The sequence below is a fragment of the Styela clava genome, chromosome 10 (assembly GCF_964204865.1).
Source record: "Styela clava chromosome 10, kaStyClav1.hap1.2, whole genome shotgun sequence".
Classification (NCBI taxonomy): domain Eukaryota; kingdom Metazoa; phylum Chordata; class Ascidiacea; order Stolidobranchia; family Styelidae; genus Styela; species Styela clava.
This window is the reverse complement of record NC_135259.1, coordinates 11,279,881-11,298,877: the sequence shown is the minus strand read 5'-3', so window position 1 is coordinate 11,298,877 and position 18,997 is coordinate 11,279,881. Positions and strand designations below refer to the sequence as shown.

General features: G+C 33.5%; 2 protein-coding genes across 2 annotated transcripts; both read right to left on the bottom strand.

Annotated features, from left to right (window-relative positions):
* Positions 1–2,107: 2,107 nt before the first annotated feature.
* LOC120338273 (adhesion G-protein coupled receptor G7-like) lies at positions 2,108–11,551 on the bottom strand. Its single transcript, XM_078117304.1, has 13 exons — positions 11,438–11,551; positions 10,966–11,112; positions 10,453–10,650; positions 9,920–10,114; positions 9,598–9,687; positions 8,872–9,015; positions 5,232–5,341; positions 4,884–5,078; positions 4,299–4,459; positions 3,772–3,935; positions 3,158–3,343; positions 2,727–2,838; positions 2,108–2,431 (listed from the first exon to the last, which is right to left on the bottom strand). The coding sequence occupies exons 1-13, from the start codon at positions 11,513–11,515 to the stop codon at positions 2,331–2,333; spliced, it is 1,881 nt and encodes a 626-aa protein (XP_077973430.1). The 5' UTR covers positions 11,516–11,551; the 3' UTR covers positions 2,108–2,330.
* A 347-nt stretch (positions 11,552–11,898) lies between these two features.
* Positions 11,899–18,614, bottom strand: LOC120338147 (uncharacterized). Its single transcript, XM_039406084.2, has 10 exons — positions 18,515–18,614; positions 18,007–18,129; positions 16,538–16,642; positions 15,523–15,683; positions 15,117–15,249; positions 14,655–14,897; positions 14,085–14,393; positions 13,624–13,731; positions 12,605–12,705; positions 11,899–12,057 (listed from the first exon to the last, which is right to left on the bottom strand). The coding sequence occupies exons 1-10, from the start codon at positions 18,612–18,614 to the stop codon at positions 11,899–11,901; spliced, it is 1,542 nt and encodes a 513-aa protein (XP_039262018.2).
* Between the last annotated feature and the right edge of the window lie 383 nt (positions 18,615–18,997).

Here is an 18,997-nt window from a genome sequence, read left to right as displayed (position 1 = left end):
TAGCTTAATTAAGTGCTTTTGTAGCGGTTAAAGATGTTTCTCAAATTGATTGTAACTGAATTTATATCGATATATAAAAAAATCTATATAATCTATAGTTTTGATTTTTTTTTATTAAATTGCACGTCATTTGACTAAACGAGGAATTTTAGCAATAAACAGTTAGGGCTAGGCGTATATTATACTATTAACACCTATTTCGCGTGTCTTAATGTCTGAAGGTTGATCAGTGTTCACTACGAACGGTGAATTTTTTTACGCTCTTGAATATGTAGAAATTAGTAACAGTAAGATTGACAGATCTTCTTTATTTAATTTATACAATCGGAACAGAGGTACGAAAACATGTGCGAATGCCCGAAATCTACGTTTTTCAAAGATTGTCACATTAATACTTGAAAACAATTCTTTCGTTACGGTTTCATCATATTTTTTTCCCAAGTAAATGGTTTCGTATTGAACCATTATTGTTCCCACATTTTCTTGCTTGCTTATTGCAACAATTTTCTAGTAACCCGAAAACATAATCAGAATTTAGCTTATTCAGGCGTTACGTCACGTCTGGATTAACCACTTCCTTAATCATAATAAAAGATTTTAAATCAGGCAATTTATTTTAACTGGGAGTATTGAGCCCCGATATAGTCAACACTCTTCTTATTATTGCCATTAGCTCAATAATTTAGGATTTCCATTCCACTCTGGAAATTAGTGATTTTCGCTTTGTGATTTCCCGTTCTCTAAGATTTTTACAAAACTGTAAACTTGGAGTTTGATATCAACTCGAGAATTAAGAGTATTCAAAAACAAAAAGATAGTTTCAAGTAATATAGTAAGTAATAATAATCAAACAAGAGAGCAATGAACAAAGGTCAAAACGAAGTAGCTTAGTATCAAATCTTTGCTGTGACGTTAGTCCGACCCCCAGATCGCTCAAATGTGATCGCGGAGCAGGCATACAGTACACAAGTTTTAACTTTGAAGACGTCATCAATTGCGAATTGTAAAATGAATCACATCGGCCCCACATAAATTTTTAAAATAAATAGGTATTAGCGTCCTATGCGCTGTTATCTACTATCGAATTCTAAGTCCGATCATTTGTTTACAAGAATAAGAAAGGTGAAAGACCTAATGCCGATCCCTGGACAACTCCGCGGTTCTTGATAACGATCGGATCTTGATATGAAGCGGGCGGGAAATCGACTTGTTCCTGTATTTCTTTAAATGCTTAAAATGAATACTTAATACAAGCCATTTTACAATATCTGTCAAGAATAAAGCAAGCATGTAGTTCTTATACACTACGTACAAGGTTTTGTACAAGCTTCCACTAAGAGTTATTATATTTTGAAAATACCGGAATCATTGTGTTTAGCGTGGCCTACACAATTTATTACACTCTGTATGAGGTAATGAGCATGGGATTTGAAAGCCAATTCCAACGCTTTTACAACTAGGCCATAGCGCACGGAATTTTATCGAACACATGAATTAGAGGGTCGATATCTATTTTTTCTATTTCAATACTTAATTCCATAATCTCACCAGTCGTTGACAACGTTTCTTGCGTTTTTTTTTTGAAAGGTTTTGTCAGTTCTTTAATCCACAAGTACGGACGTCTTTTCATCGAACACAAAAGGGAAAAAATAAAAACAGGAAGAAAAACAATGCTTGTGTAAATAGTACCCTGGTATTGCTTACATCGTATTGATAAATACAATTAAGCAAGTGGGAGTGAAAAGTGCGAATCATAATATTGCTGCATGTTTTTATTAAAAATACAAAGAGAAAAATTGCATGACTTCATCGCAATCATGGAATTAAAGATAAAATATTGATACACACCATCTTTGATATTATAATGTTGTGACTATTTCACACACAATTCGCAGTGAAATATCGGGTCCCACATTACCTAAAGAATTAAAAATAGTTTTCGAGCGACTTTATCCATCATTGAAAACTGGAAATTAGAAAATGATTGCTGCACTAGTTGAGGAGAAAAGCGAATTTGTTCTAACAGAAACAGCAACATGAAATAAAAAATAGTAGAACCATTCATATATCAATTTCTAATCTGTAGCGCATTTGTGATTGAGAAAAACCAACCAAAAAAAAATATTTTTGGTAACATCATCTGATGTTGCTAATGAAATAGCAAATAACCAAGTCAAATCGAGTATCAACATCAGTATTACACCTCGCATTGAATATGTTTTATTTTCTTCAGCCATAGTTTTGTTTTGCGAAGAACTTGACTAGATCTAGGAAACAGGCATTTGGAATTGAATCTTTCAATTCATAACAGCCCCTCGCTGTGAATGGTATCAAACTTTGATTTTGTTGGTCTTTGTGTATGTTACTGTTACATCAGTCGATTTAGTCTGTGGTGTACTTGTTCCTGGTCTTCCATCTATCTTCGGCTGACCTGTTATTTGTAATATCAAAAAACGGTTCCACTACATTTGAACCCACGTACATTTGAACCCATGACAATTGCACCTGTAAGCTATTGCACCTATGGAATTTTTTTGTTTCACGGATAGTTAAACCCATACTAACCCTAACCCATGGGTTTTAGCACCCGCATATAGATTGAACCCGTGGATATACGCATGGGTTCAAATGTACATGGGTTCAAATGTACGGTCACCTCAAAAAACATATCATGAGCTTGCAGACCGACTTGAACAGACTTAACTCTAAAGTTCTAATAGTATCACCTTTAACGTGACTATCTTTTCTTGTTATGCATAATAGTTTTAATACTTCTGTTGTCCATAAATCACAAACATCTTTTCTTCGAATGCAGAAAAGAAAAAAGACAAAGAAACCCTGTAAAAACAAATGCCAATATTTTTATTTATACTTACACGCCTTATCACATTCTTCAATTTCAAAAAGATGAGCATCTCATGCAAACTTATATTTTACAAGAGACCTGATTGTAAGATATATATTTTTAGTTTAAATCAAAGAAGCCAAATTAATAGTATCGTTGAGTTTTTTATTTTTGGGACTTTATACACAATATCAATCCGATTATATATTAAACCTTCGAAACTCTCAATTAAGCAAACTACTATTCACTAACTACAATCTTGTTTTGCGATCAATTTCAAACAAAACAGTAAATGGTGTTTTCTTTTTTCACCTGCAATGAGTTGGCGACAGAGAACAGCCATCCAAACACAATGTTCCAATTTTTATCATCGGATATTGTTAAAGGAATAGCTAATAGCCATGCTAGTCCTAGTAAAAAAGTGAAGATAATGGCTCTTGTAAGATAAGTCTTTGCCTCCCGAAGTGACGTTTTCTTTTGGTTTGACTTTAGTAGTATCTAGAAGAGTAAAAACCCATCAAGTAGTCCACACACTTTTATTGTCAAGCTTTATTCATTTTTTATCCAATTTTGGGTGTGAGATGCATGGAAAAGAAGCTTTAATATACTCTGTATAAATGAAAGAAAATATAGCGATGTTTTCAAACATGCTGCTAAATATTACTTAAGAGTATAGTGCAAGTACATGTTCACAATTGTGTGAACTTTCGCCCTGCTAAATATTTATCACGCTTTCATGAGTTCAAAATGCCATTGTTTAATTTTTATATTAATTTTGACTTAATTTTTTCATGATCACACACCACATTTAAACAAACAATGATGATTCAGCACATATATATTGAAAGCGACTAGTAGTTAACATCTTAGATTATTATGAATATAAAGATTGAACAGATCATACTTAAGGTAGGTATATAAATTACCTTCGATCGATCACAAGTAATTGCTTTTGAAATTGCGATGAAGCCAAATATATTTATAACGAGAGCAATAGCGATAGGCATCAAAAATCCAAAAATTAATGAATAATTATGAAGCCAGCATAATCGTTGACTTATGTATGTGGATGGAGCATGTATTTCATCCTCTGCAAAAAATAATAGTTCAAATTTGTAGAGTATTTATTTGTATATTTCCAATCAACATTGAGCATCAACGTCTGCAAACGCATTGGCCGAAGTAAAAAATATATTGATCAGCTGAAATGGTATTTACGTAATGCTTGTTTATCAAAAATGAATCAGTCATAAAACTGTTACCCTGTACCAGTTGATTTCAACCAGCGTTTCTCGGCAACATAAGGTTCCGTCAGTACAGTCCATGGACTCTGTAATTGAGAAGGATGAAAACCCCTGCACTAAACTTTTAATACTGTATTACCTACATAGCCAAGAGACTATTTAATCATGATAACGACAAAAGTTGTTCTAAATATTCATTTTATCATTACCTTCTGTAAATCCATGTGAATTCATGAGAAAGTTTCTATCAAACCAACCTACAGCAACAGCGACGGTAACAACAGCAATTAGAGCGGAACCACTGTATACCATGACTGCAGCCTTTAATATATAGTGGGGTCCCGTTGAACCAAACACTGAAACAAGCTTCCTGGAAAAAGTGTTCAAGGGGATAGAAGTTTCACTTTGTTTAATAACCCTCACATACAGGGGTTGCGTATACCAAGTAAGAGCTCTGTTAATTATTTCCAAGTATTTGGAACGATATTTTTCCTTTTCATATAGCTAGATATAATAATTGACCTTAACAATATTTTATTGCATTGCTTCGACCTAGATAGGTGACGACACTGCCGACAAACACTGCCGCTCATACTTCATTTTACTTGAGCAATTGTCGGGTTTTATTCATAACTTAACCAACAAATGCTGCAAACCGTACATCGCACATACCTTTTTAACTGATTTTGTAACGACAACTGAATGTCGATTTAATATGCAAATAACAACGTCACATATCCGTCCGAAGATGTACAATGTTAGAATAGTTTTACATTATTATAATTATCTCTTACTTGTACATAGTGGCACATTCAACTATCATCCATCCCCATGCAGATAGTAAAAATAAATGCAGGAATGCTGCGATAGTAATACAGCCAATTCTATTATTTATTTGCTCAACACCCGTCAGAAACAAAACATATGCTACTAAGAGACTGAATCCGAGATTTGAGTGTATTTGATTCGTCAAATTCTTTCTTAACGACCTGAACAATAACGAAACAAGTATTTTATAGTTTTGATATATTTACTATCCCTACTATACTGATTTTAAATCCTATCTTACGTTGTACAACAGAAGGCAATGACAGAATACACAAAAATAAAAATTCTAAAGGCCATTTAATTTCATTACTTACGAAAAATAACAAATGCACAACAACATCAAAGCAAGTCCAATCACAGAAAGTGAACATCCGACTTTTCCGAATATTTCTAAAGTATATGGATCCTTCAAATTGGCTGTTTTCTAAAAAATGTAATAATATTACCGTTAAATATAATCCCGACCATTGTGCCCAATAGACAGACATTCATTGCAATATTAAATTACAATATCTCAAATGCTATTCAGCATTGAACCTAAGCAATCCATACTGACCTTTTTCGGGACATTGACTTTATTGCACCCCATAGTACGAACCAGGATAGCTAGAGAGAAAGCGGCGATTGTCCCGAAATCGCCCACCCACTCTCTCGTTTGAGCCTATTTAGCGCCACCAAATGTTTCATATTTTGTGGTCAGACATCTTTGTTTACATTGATGTCGGTTGAAATGTGATGTCGGTAGCAGTCGGATTTCGTCGTCTTTTTTGGGGTATAAAGCTATACCCCAGAGAGTCGAAAAAAATCACAGTAAGAGGCCGTTATGTGTACTTTCATTTGGTAAAAAGAGTTTTGCCTAACAATTAGTTGTTTACTGCTGACGCCAGTTTTCCTAACTGTCACTAAATCGTCCCATCCGTCCATGTTTTGCAGTTTAAGTTGTCTTTCATAAACCAAGACACTTGAAATTGAAGAGCAGAAATAGGAACATAATCTAATATGTTTTAAGTATGTGTAACTCTGTTATCGAAATTTTATATATCGTGATGTTTAATTAGTTAAAATAATGTCTTTCCCTCTAAACCTGATAATATTTTGATCAAGTTTTGCTTCTGATATTGACTGGCTAAAGCCTAAAGCAATGATAATATTTTGATCAAGATTTGCTTCTGATATTGACTGGCTGAAGTAATATGCAGGAATTTCTTCAAATTGTTTAGTGGTAGAAGTAATTTATTCAAATAATGAAAAATGGATGAGAAGGAGAATTGGAGAATCCGCTTTCCACCTAGTGGGGATGCTAGCGAAGACAGTGACTGCAGCAGTAGCAAAGATGAATATGTACCACCGAAAAAGATTAGAGACTATGCCTTGTTGTCAGAAAGTTCAGATGACGAAGCTGCTGGTCAGGATATATCCATTGACCAGGGAGAAGAAAGTGATCAGGAAGCAAGAGGGTCAGGCGAGATGTCAGTTTCTTCCGTGGTTGAAGTCGAGGTGTGTATTGGAATCAATATCCCACGTAGGAAGCCCGTATGGAGGATTGTACAGGAAAGTGACCCAGAATCAGCACGAGAGCTGCCTGCATGGAAAGGCCGTGAGTTTGAATCGGAAACAGTGCGAGCACCAATTGAATATTCGAAATATTTTTTTGACTCGGATGTAATGCACCAAATAGTTGCGGAAACCAATATCTATGCGAGCCAAAGCGATCCCTCCAAACAACTAAACCTTACAATTCCAGAAATGGAGAAGTTTCTTGGTTGTGTCGTTTACATGTCTATTTTTCATCTACCGAGAACACGTATGTTTTGGGCTGTGGAAACAAAGGTTAACTGCGTTGCCGATGTAATGACCCGTGATCGATGGGAAAGAATAAAAAAGATGCTCCATTTCAATAACAACGATTTACTTCATGGCGATTCTGATGTTCAACAAGATTGTTTAAAATCAGACCCCCGTTAGAAATGCTTAAAGCAAAATTCAAACCACTTCATCAAGAGCAAGTTTTATGTATCGACGAGCAGATGGTTCCGTTTACTGGGAGGTCAGGGCTGAAACAATATCTTCCCAAAAAGCCCCACAAATGGGGGTATAAAATCTTTATGTTGTGTGGAACAGATGGTTTGGTACACAACTTTGAAATATATACAGGAAAGATCCATCCTGTTTCTGGTTACCCTGATCTCGGAGCTAGTGCTAACATAGTCATCAAACTGACCGATAATGTGGAGAATGATGTAAATCACATACTCTGTTTTGACAATTGGTTTACGTCCATACCTTTGATGTCCGTTCTCGTCAAAAGGAAGATCTATTGTATAGGGACGGCAAGACAAAATCGGTTATTGGGATGCGAGCTGGAATCTGACAAAGATTTGAAAAATAGAGGACGGGGATGTTATCAGGAAAAGACGTCATGTGTTGAGGACACTGAAATAAGAGTTGTGAAGTGGTATGATAAACGAAGTGTAACTATTGCCAGTTCTTTTGCCAGCGCCATGCCCACATCAGAAGTCCGAAGATGGGACAACGTCACGAAACAGCACATATTGGTGACTCGTCCTTTTAAGGTAGATTTTTATAACCGTAGCATGGGAGGCGTAGACTTGTTAGATGCGCTTATAGCCTACTATAGAATACGCATTCGGTCAAAAAAGTACTACCTGAGGATCTTCTTCCACCTGGTTGATTTGGCTATTGTAAACAGCTGGATCCTATACAGAAGAGATTGTGAGTCCCTGGGAGTTGCGACTAACAAGCAGCGAGATCTTTTATCGTTTCGAAGTTCGGTGGCAGAATCTTTTTGCAAGCTTGGGAAAATATCGACTCCGCTTAAGCGAGGCAGGCCATTGTCTACTACCCCACCACGAATCAGAAGAATAGCTACTCCACATCCCAACAATGAGGTTAGAACCGACGCCACTGGCCATTGGCCTGTGGTAGAAGCTAAGAGACAGCGATGTCGTTTCCCTGGGTGTGATAGCAAGCCGGTAATCAGATGTACCAAATGCGGAGTATATTTATGCTTAAACAAAGACAAAAATTGCTTTGCGTGGTACCATGGCGTATATTAATGACCAACAGTACGGTCCACTGAACATTTTCTGTTGTCCGATTTCGTTTATTTTGAATTGAATTTGTTATATTTCCATTCGTATCAGTCGCAATACGTGTGAGTATTGACACAATAAATTCATCACGTGGACGAGTGTATCGATTTCGTGACAAAATTTTTTCTCCCAAATGGAGGGTAAAATAAAAAAAATAAGTTTGAATTTGTATTCTACGGCCTTGAATTAGCAAATAACCGAAGCGGCGATTTTTTTCTCTCAGCGGATCATAATTCCGGCATTAAGTGGTTATATGCTAAATGTTGAAATAATGATCAATTGAATATATAATTCAGACAATGCCTGTTTCTAAAAATATCACTAATCAACTTTCAAGTTTTACAATTAACGTTAACGTGTGGGGCATGCCGGAAATGGAAGATTAGTCTTTGAAGGATCACTACTATAAAAGACTTTACTCGTTAATTAGTCGTTAGTTAGTATTAATCTAGTCGATTTTACTTGGAAAAGTCGGTACTCTCGTTGTATGTGAACCAAGATGGCGGACATCTGAACGTAGTATGTGTACCAGGTTAGGTCGTTATTTTATTCCAATCTCTTTATTTTAGTTCTATTACGAATTCGGGGACTTTCTAATTGGCTCCCGTAGTATTTTTACTTGAAATTATGGCATAACCCTAACCTGTTACATATACTACGTTACGGTATTCGCCATCTTGGTTCACATACTACGGGAGTACCAAAAAATAGATTAAAAAATAAACACGCTAAATTCTTATTATTTACAAAAGACAACATGACAAAAAATTTGCTTTCGGAATATGTGTAAATATGGCTCTAAAACTAGATTAAATTCAGATAACGTTATGCAATAACTTACTACTAATACAGCAAAATTCGTTAAATGATTGCAAGTACAATTTGGCGGATTTGATCCAACAACATACGAACATCCATCAGAATTCCAGTCATTTAATTCCACATCGTAATAAGCACATTTTAGAAATTTTACTTGGCGTGTTTCCTTTATAAACAGAAGTTGTTTATAAAAAGCAAAAAATCTCATTTTGGCGTTGATTCGTGATAAAGTTTACCAAATTTCTTTGAGATATTGTTATATTACCAACGTCATTTAATTGATTAATGTTATGACTAGTTGATGCAGTCAGTAGACTGAAGTGATATTAGTAGGATATTCAGATTGCTGAATAGTGTGTTTGCTAGCCTAAAGTGTTAACTAGCATAAGTCAGTTGTTCAATTTTAACAGGTTGGGAAACAAAACATTGGATGCATGTTTATGACTGTCAACGACTAACATGAATGTTAACATAAAATTATTGATGAAAGATAAATAATAATCAAATATGTTTATACAATAAAAGTTTTTGCTTTATGCTGTGTTGTTTAGCTATTTTTAGCACTGTGGCCGCGAATATTACAAAAATAATATTGTGGCCCAGATGCCGACAACCTTGAATCACCTTTCTAGTAATTTATCCCGGCGATAAAAATTCCAGCAACAAGAAAAGCAATTTTGCTAAATGAATTTGTGCCCAATAGTTTCTAATAGTTAATACAATATTGAATATTTTAAATATAACTTACGTTTGACTTCTCATAACTTACAGGTATCTGATACCAAAATGGTTTCAACAAATCGGTAATTTTCTTGTCAGCAATGCTGCACGATAGTACCTATGGAAAGAAAAAAGATGGTCCAACGTAATTAAAGACAAAACCAGTGGCTTTTAAAAAGTGTTAAAGAATATATATATATATATTTATAAACTATTTCAGCTCGTTTTAACAATAAAATCGTCTAGTACATTTTAGTGATTGTTTTATTAAACCTTGCCATGAATAGTAATGCATACGGTATATTCAGTATGAAACTGTTACACTGTCACACTGTTACCAAAGTACTTACTTGATCGACGGCAAAATCTTTCGATGTCTGAAAGAAACTAGCATTTCGAAACACTACAAAAGATACAGAAGTGCGTTTGTCTTCTGACATATGTAATGCTTTATCAACTGCGCTTCCAGGTAACAATGCCTTTATTCCTTCCAGTTTGAATTCAGTGTCTTTCATTTGTAAATCAGTATAATGATATGATGTGAACTAAATAAATAAGACAGCAGCATTGCAGACGTCACTAAAAATTACGGATTTAGAATTTGGCACTGAGACCTAGTGGTCCTAGCCCTGTACTCGTCGCTAACACCTAGTTAGTGCACATGAGCTCTAAACTGTAAAATAGTTTAATTTCTTGGATTTTGTCCAAAACCTTAGTGTTTTAATGATGACTTTTTCACAGAAAAAAATGAGAAATTTTCAACCAATGTCTTTCTATATTATTATTATATTATTATTTCTGTTATTTATAAATTTATTTCTAAAAAAATTTAATTGGAAATACTTGCAGATATAATGCTGAATATACCAGATATAATAAGTACCTGCTGAACATCCACGTAAATAGACGTCAAATTTAATCTGAATGTTTCGTTTGGCTCCGGTTTTATTCTAGTTGTTAGAGTTTCCACCGACAGGGCGACATTGATATTTTCAGGATTCTCGTAGTTTCGGCTTTCACTAAGGAGTTCATTTGCCATGTATGTGAGTTCTTCCAAACGAACCTTTGTCACCCAAAATTTCTTCAAAAGAAAGAATGGGAAATATTTGTTCATGCTGTTTTTTAAGCTTTTTTTATGAACTTATATTTTTGTGTCTGAATAATATAGTGTAAAAACGTTGCAGTTTAACCAATAGGGTTTCCGGATTTTATTCTAAAGTACATTTTTTCTTTTTGTGAGAAACAAAAAAAAATCAAATACGTAGCTGAAGATTTTAGATTTCCGAGAATCACCTGAGTTTAATTTTTATGCATATTAGACTCACAGGTGGACTTCTTCCATTTTGGGCCAGTTTTTAACAAAAAAGTGTCAACCAAATCAATGTCACTTCACTACCTTTGCGCTCCTGAAATTGTTTGTTGTATTTACCGAGTCGTGCATTGTTTCGTTGTAGTATTTCTTAAATCTATACATTAGCGTACTTCCGTTTGCTACATCGCCATTCGTGGTTTCAAAAGATATTGGAGCACTTGTAGTATAAATCTATTGAAAATGGTATATATACATTTTTCCAGATATATTGTAAAAAATGGTTTTGAGGGAACAGAAGATTTTAATGGAGTACTCGGAATTTTTATCAAATCAATTGACGCTCAAATTATAGAATACATAAAGTTATAGATACCCATTCATTATTGGTGAACCTTAGTTAATACTAAATGAACAATACTTTTAAAATACTTTTTACACTACCAACATTTGAAATACAAAAAAGTTTTTTTGTAGATTAGACTCACAGGTAGACCTATTCCATTTTGGGCCAGTTTTTAACAAAAAAGTGTCAACCAAATCAATGTCACTTCACTACCTTTGCGCTCCTGAAATCGTTTGTTGTATTTACCGAGTCGTGCATTGTTTCGTTGTAGTATTTCTTAAATCTATACATTAGCGTACTTCCGTTTGCTACATCGCCATTCGTGGTTTCAAAAGATATTGGAGCACTTGTAGTATAAATCTATTGAAAATGGTATATATACATTATATCAGGTATATTGTAAAAAATGGTTTTGAGGGTACAGAAGATTTTAATGGAGTACTTGGAATTTTTATCGAATCAATTGACGCTCACATTATAGAATACATAAAGTTATAGATTCCCATTCATTATTGGTGAACCTTAGTTAATACTAAATGAACAATACTTTTAAAATACGTTTTACACTACCAACATTTGGAATACAAAAAAGCTTTTTTTGCAGATTAGACTCACAGGTAGACCTATTCCATTTTGGGCCAGTTTTTAACAAAAAAGTGTCGACCAAATCAATGTCATTTCACTACCTTTGCGCTCCTGAAATCGTTTGTTGTATTTACCGAGTCGTGCATTGTTTCGTTGTAGTATTTCTTAAATCTATACATTAGCGTACTTCCGTTTGCTACATCGCCATTCGTGGTTTCAAAAGATATTGGAGCACTTGTAGTATAAATCTATTGAAAATGGTATATATACATTATTTCAGATATATTGTAAAAAATGGTTTCTAGGATACAGGAGATTTTAATGGAGTACTTGGAATTTTTATCGAATCAATTGACGCTCAAATTATAGAAAGCAAGAAGTTATAGATTCCCATTCATTATTGGTGAACCTTAATACTAAATGAACAATACTTTTTAAATACTTTTTACCCTACCAACATTTGGAATAAAAAAAGCTTTTTTTTGTCTTTTTTCAAAAAAGATGGGACACCGTTAATGAAACCTTAAAACTACGAAAATATTGTAATGAAGGTGCAACGCTAACTAATGAGTTGCGAGTCAAATATGTGAAGTAGAAATTGAATAATTAAGCATGTAAATTCAATATCATTATTTTTATGGCTTACTATATAGAAGCTATCTGGGAGAAAAAATGATGTTTCTAGATGAAAAAAATCTAGGTTAGTTATACTACGATACGTTGTGTATACGTTGTTTAAAATTTGTAAAATTTTCCCCAGAGGAAATATTATAAAAACACGTATACTAGACATACCATATTACATGCAAATCTAAAAGCTGTATAGTCCAAGTATGCTGATTCACTGCCATCTGAGTATTTTCTTATTTTACAAGGCAGAGTAGCTTCAGATGATCCTGAGAAACACAGTTACAACACATAATTCATTTATACTATGTATATTTGAGAACTACTCACAGATTATTTGCAAATTTGAACCGAGATAGCGATTGGAGACAGCCGACTTATTGATCGTTCGCAGCGACGAAAGTTAGGGATCCCCCAAAACAGAAACTGCGGTTTCGATTCCCTCATTCTGACCTAATAGCGACACCATCACTAATTATTACTTATCCATTTTAATCGTTAAGTATGTTGATAGGTATTTGTCTGTTTGTCTGTCTCTCTGTTCGTCTGTCTGTCTGTTAGATGCACGCGATATCTCACGAAAACGAGATTAAATCTGCTCCAAATTTTGCATGTGCATTCATCATATGTCGGACCAGAAGCCAATTGATTTTGGATGAATTATGTCGTATAATTAGCGAGTTATTAATTAATTAGTAATTTGACACAAGGTGTCACTATGGAGTAAGAGAGCTGTTTTGGGGGATCCCCTAACTTTTGATCGATAAGTCTTCAGTCTCTGACCGATATTCTCGTTTAATAACTCGCTAATTAAACGACCTAATCAATAGGCTTCTGCTCCGAGCTATGATGAATGCACATGCAAAATTTGGAGCAGATTTAACCTCGTTTTCGTGAGATATCGCGTGCATCTAACAGACGGACAGACAAACAGACAGACAGACAGACAGACAGACAGACAGACAGACAGACAGACAGACAGACAGACAGACAGACAGACAGACAGACAGACAAACAGACAAATACCCATCAACATACTTAACGATCGAGATCGATAAGTAATAAGTGCCAATGAATATTTTCAGCTTGAAATTATGACGAAAACAATACAATACTTATTGAACAAAAGAGTTTGATTTAATATATTTGACGAAGTCCAATATGCTGTCTAAGAAACTATTTCTTACCCGATGAGGAGTTTTCTTTTGAAAACGCTAGAGTACCTGCATTTGCTGCCTTGAAATGATATAATCTTTTGCCGTACCCCATTTCTTTTGGCGTACACTTTGAAGAAGCTGAAAAAAGTCGGAGGTGGATTACGCACGCTAATGGTAAACCACACCAGACAGCCATTGAACAAAATATAGACGAATCTTCGCAGTGCCAGCCAAAAGTACAAACTTTTATGGTCCCGAATATTGTAGAATACGATAAATAATTTTTTTTAAAGTATAACCATCGCTAGTTCATATCTCTCTATCATTACCTTTGTTCAACAAGGTAGGATGAGTCTTATTTTGACCAACTGCTAGATAAAACCACCCTTTGTCTGCAGTTTTTAGGATATTTAGAAAAATATGTGTCAATATTTTTAGACCGATCAAACAGTATTCTTTACATTGACGTTTTCTCAGACTCGTTACTATACCTTGAATAGGTTTCCTCCATCCAAAAAACAGTTTTTTATTAGAACTTCTCATTGCTCGTCTGACTTTAATAAAATCTTTGATAAAATCACGTGGTGTCAAGTTGGGATCCGAGCAATAAATATCATATGTTAAATTTAATAATTTTGTTTCAAAATCAGTAATTTTTGTTATGATGAGCATGTTTATTTTGTTTAACAGGTGTTTAGAGTATAAATCACGGAGACGATTTGCTTTATCTCTCACAGCGCAATCAGTAGCTGGTAGTTTGATCTCTGGATATCTGACAATTTGCCATAATGTTATTATATCTGGAAAACAAACAAAAAAACATTTGATGAAAATTTTAATTTTAATTTGCTTTGAACAAACTAACTGTCATTCAAAATCCCACAAACTAGAATCTGGCCAAACTCCAATGAAGTTTTCCTTCCGACAACAACATAGAGGGGGGAAAAAGCATCAAGAACACGGTGTCATTGAATTCCCAAATATGCTAAGGTTTTGCAGCTGCATTATTGTTTGCTATATTACATTATATACCAACGATACTCAAAAGTAAATCAACTCACATCCGCAAGCATTTATTCCATTTCCTTGCATATTATCAGGGCAGAAACATACACTTGATTCATTTTTGTACACACAGTTTTCGTCTCTTGGTGGACATAAAATGCTGTTACGATCAACGCAAATACCATTTTCCATCATCTTAAATCCTCTTTTACAACATTCAAATCCAGTTTTCGAATGATGGCAGTGTCCAGCAATTGTGTTATCGCAAAATTTGCTTTGAATCGCTTTCGAACAAACACCTGTCATAATATTAAAACGTAATAATATACATAGATTCTGTGATAGTCCTAAACTAATACTGAATTATGAAGTCGAATATATTGCACGATACTAAACCAATAACCATGCTTCACCAGATTATATTTCATGTTTGTGAGTATCATAGTGCTAAAAACCAAGTCTGATATTTTATATTTATGATTGTGATTATATAAACAATTCAAAAAAGAAATATTTACCAGTAGTTGGCGCTCGGCACACATACGCCATCTTGCCGTAGCATGAAATTTCTAGCGCACCGAAGTTGTTTAACTTTATTGCACTGCAGTTTTTCGTTTTATGGGGTAAGCTGAAACTAAGGCTACCATCAAACTGCAAGAGAAATAACTTCTTATTGATAAAATTTAATTATTCTGAAATATTCGTTGAAATGAGAAATAGTACAAATATCGACAGATTTTATTACTTACAATAATTGTCAATATTGTAAATTATTGTTTGTTTGAAATCGATTCTTGAAGATTTATTTTTGTATTCTCAATTTGCACATAAATTATACACCTTTATAATAACACAGATTTGGTTTAAATGGAATCATTCAAGATCTGTTTTGATGTATGCAATTTATAAGTTATTTTTACTCGCCTCGTTATCATGAGAACTTATTGGATCTGTCGCGGTGATGATATGCCCTCCAAGCTTCCGGCATTGGTTTCGAGCTCGAGAAAAAGCGGCGTTGGTGGAAATAAAGAAGTATCGTGATTGGGTTTTCTTGTCTAGAATATCTTCAATATATTTGACGGTATCTGCAAAATAGATTATATTCACCGAATTTTCAAAATATATTTTATCTACAAGTATCTATATTAAAATTTAAATATTATATTATAAATTTGCCAGATTTAAAACCTTGCGGCACTACCAGACAGATTTTTGGTAAATCCAACCATTTTGACAAAATATGGCTCAGGTTGCAAATTTGAATCAAGTATAAACTTATAATAATAGCATTGCAGACAGTTGACATTGAACCTGAACAGGCTGTTTTACTGCCAAATTCAACTACATACTGAAATATAAAGTCTGTGATTGACCTTTAAAGTAATCATAATTCATTGATTCACTTGGTCATAAAGTTTCGATATATTAAAAATATTGTCAACAAAATTATAGCAATAAATGGCAATGAATAAGCAAATTTACTCTGATTCCACAATCGGAATGGAGGCAATAAATGGATAATAAAACAAATGTAAAAGCATGATAAAGGAATTCATGAAAGCAAATGAAACCTTTAATTTGGATTCAGTCGTAGTAGGAAAATTATGTTACCGAATTCTGATATTAAAAGGGTGAATGTTTGTTCATCCTATATTTAAATTAAAAAATTTACTAACTTATGATTCGTTCAGCTCAAATATCTATTACAGTTGAAAATTCCAAGTGTTTAGTTTCCACTCTGAACTCGAGAAGCGTTTAAATAAATTTGCTATTTTCTGGCGATGTCAAAATTCAATTGATGATAGTTTGTTTTATTTTTGGATGTCAGTTTGGGTTGGTTGACTGAATTTTATGTTCAGTGTCTATTTTTTTGTTTTGCTCCTTTTGTAGCTCAGTTAAAGGATAAATATGGGTCGATTATGGGAATATGGAAGTTTACCTTGAACGTTAATTTGGCATTGTCTACCTGTCCGCAAGTTTGTACATTGACATTTGCCATCGATACACGATCCTCCATATTTGCATTCATTAGATTTCCTGCAGTCTGAGAAATCATACAATAAATAAATTTAAAGTAAAAAATCAGTTTAATAAATATATTTATGTAATTCAATTCTAATATCTCGGGAAAGTATTTTTATACAGTGATTTGTCTTTCACAACAAATAGGAACTAACACGTCTCCATTGATATGTAATGATCTACAATGTTTTGAAACCTTCCAGGCATTGTCTACTCAATTTATTAAAATCACGCATGATAAAATATAGCCAAATGTCACGTTGTTTTGATCTGAAATTGACTTATCACGAAAAAATTGCAATAGTCATTATAAATCAAGTCGAATATTTCCTGATCAATTTTTACAACATGTTCCAATTTTATACAATTGTTGGTTTTCGTGGAATATTGAGTTGAATTGTTAAATAACTTCACGTGAAGTCATTATCATTTACACGCTACAATAAATTATATAGTAATGGCTCATCTTACATTAATTTAATGATTTAGCTCAATAAGGTGCATTGAACTTTTGAACTCGGTGAAAAAGGATAACAATTATACAAATAAAGAATGAATTCATCATGGAAACTATAAAAAATGCGGTACAGAAAAATACATAATATCTACAGGAATAAATGAAGTACAAAAGTGTATGATTCGAAACGGGTACGATTTACTAAACTCAATCATGGAAAAATTGGAACTCCACATTACGATTTGTTCAATTCATACTATCTATGAATTTTCAACGAAAAATTCAATGTCGTTTTCGCATTTAAACACCAGATGCAAATTTATTGTTCGCGTACATTGTTAGATTCTTCATCCAATACCATGTCGCGATTCATTTCAACAGGAAGGGAGTTATGAATTTATTGAAGTCTCGAAGTGAATAATTTTATAAAGAGAATTTGGAGTACTACTATGAAATGTCAATGCAGAGTTCTATATCTCGTATTTAAAGATAATTTCATTTTTAGATAATCAAGTAATGAAATAATTATCCATTTTATTTTAGTTATATTTTTTATGTTGCTACCAAGTTTTAGCTACTTTGATTTTAAGCTATAACTACTTGAATTTGGTTTAATGCTCTGAATCAAAAATACACGATATTGGCAAAGTGATCAAATTTGGTGCGTATGAACGGGAATTGTGTGATACAGAATATTTCAGTACATGCTTGTATATCGTATAATATATTGTTTATAGATTATTTAGCTGAACAACCATATGAATAATTTTCCCAATATCAAGATGATACTTATATACTAACAGCTTATTTTATACAAAATAATGTTTACATCTGTACTCATTTTTTGTATCAATACAAAACTACAATCCCTGTTTTTTAGCTTTAATTGACCCGTTTTTTTTTTTTTGGATATAATTTAGTAAACTTACAGAGTGACACTTTTACAGCAATATCACAAAAGTCTCCCTTCCACTCAGGCGTACATTGACATATTTCATTTGAAAAGTCCATCGTGCCGCCGTTGAGACAAACAGGATTCTCATGTGAACATTCTGCACAATTACAAATATGATTATTATACAACGTGTCTTTCGCAAGACAGAATACTTGGTTACATGACTTGCTCGTTATCGAGGAAAACGCGAACAAAGGTTGTTATTACAGAGATGTGTATTCATTCATTCCTATTTGGTCTTTACGTTTAACTGATCAGAGTACTTTTAACACAGTTTTTTCAAAATAGCACCTTGTCAAACTTCGAATTCGGAGTCATGAATTGTGTATATATATCTATCAATAGATATATGTCAATAGATATTATCTCTACTTCCGAATTCTATTTTTCCTAATAATATTCGATTTTCCTTCCTAAATTGATTATTTGCTATGGTACTGCTCAGGCATAATATAAATATCAATACAATAATATTCACTCACCTGGGTTAATTTGAACAGAACAGTGACATCTCGTAACAATATGTGCAATCAATAGTATCAAGCAGGATTCACTCAAACTTATACGCAAAGCAAGAAGCATATTATTATTTTAGCGAACTGTTAACAAATTAATATAGTTTTATATACAGAATAATAAAAAAATTAAAGCAGTTGCATTAAGCATTTGTTATAAATTGATTTGACGTTACAAACCATCTGGGCTATTTCTTATCTTCCATTACATCAATTTTTTTACATGGTTCTTTTTATTGGTTACTTTGAAATATCGTTTTTATTATTTTCTTTGTATTTAAACAACCCTTCTAAGTTATTTTCCATAATCTCGCTATGTTCTTCATTGCAGAAAATTGATTGCTTTATGATCGCTTTTCTTCGGATGATACCTTCTCCTCTTGAATTTGTCCCTTATCATTAATTTCCTATTTTCTACAAAAGCAAAAGCTTTATTTGACTCGCAAAAAT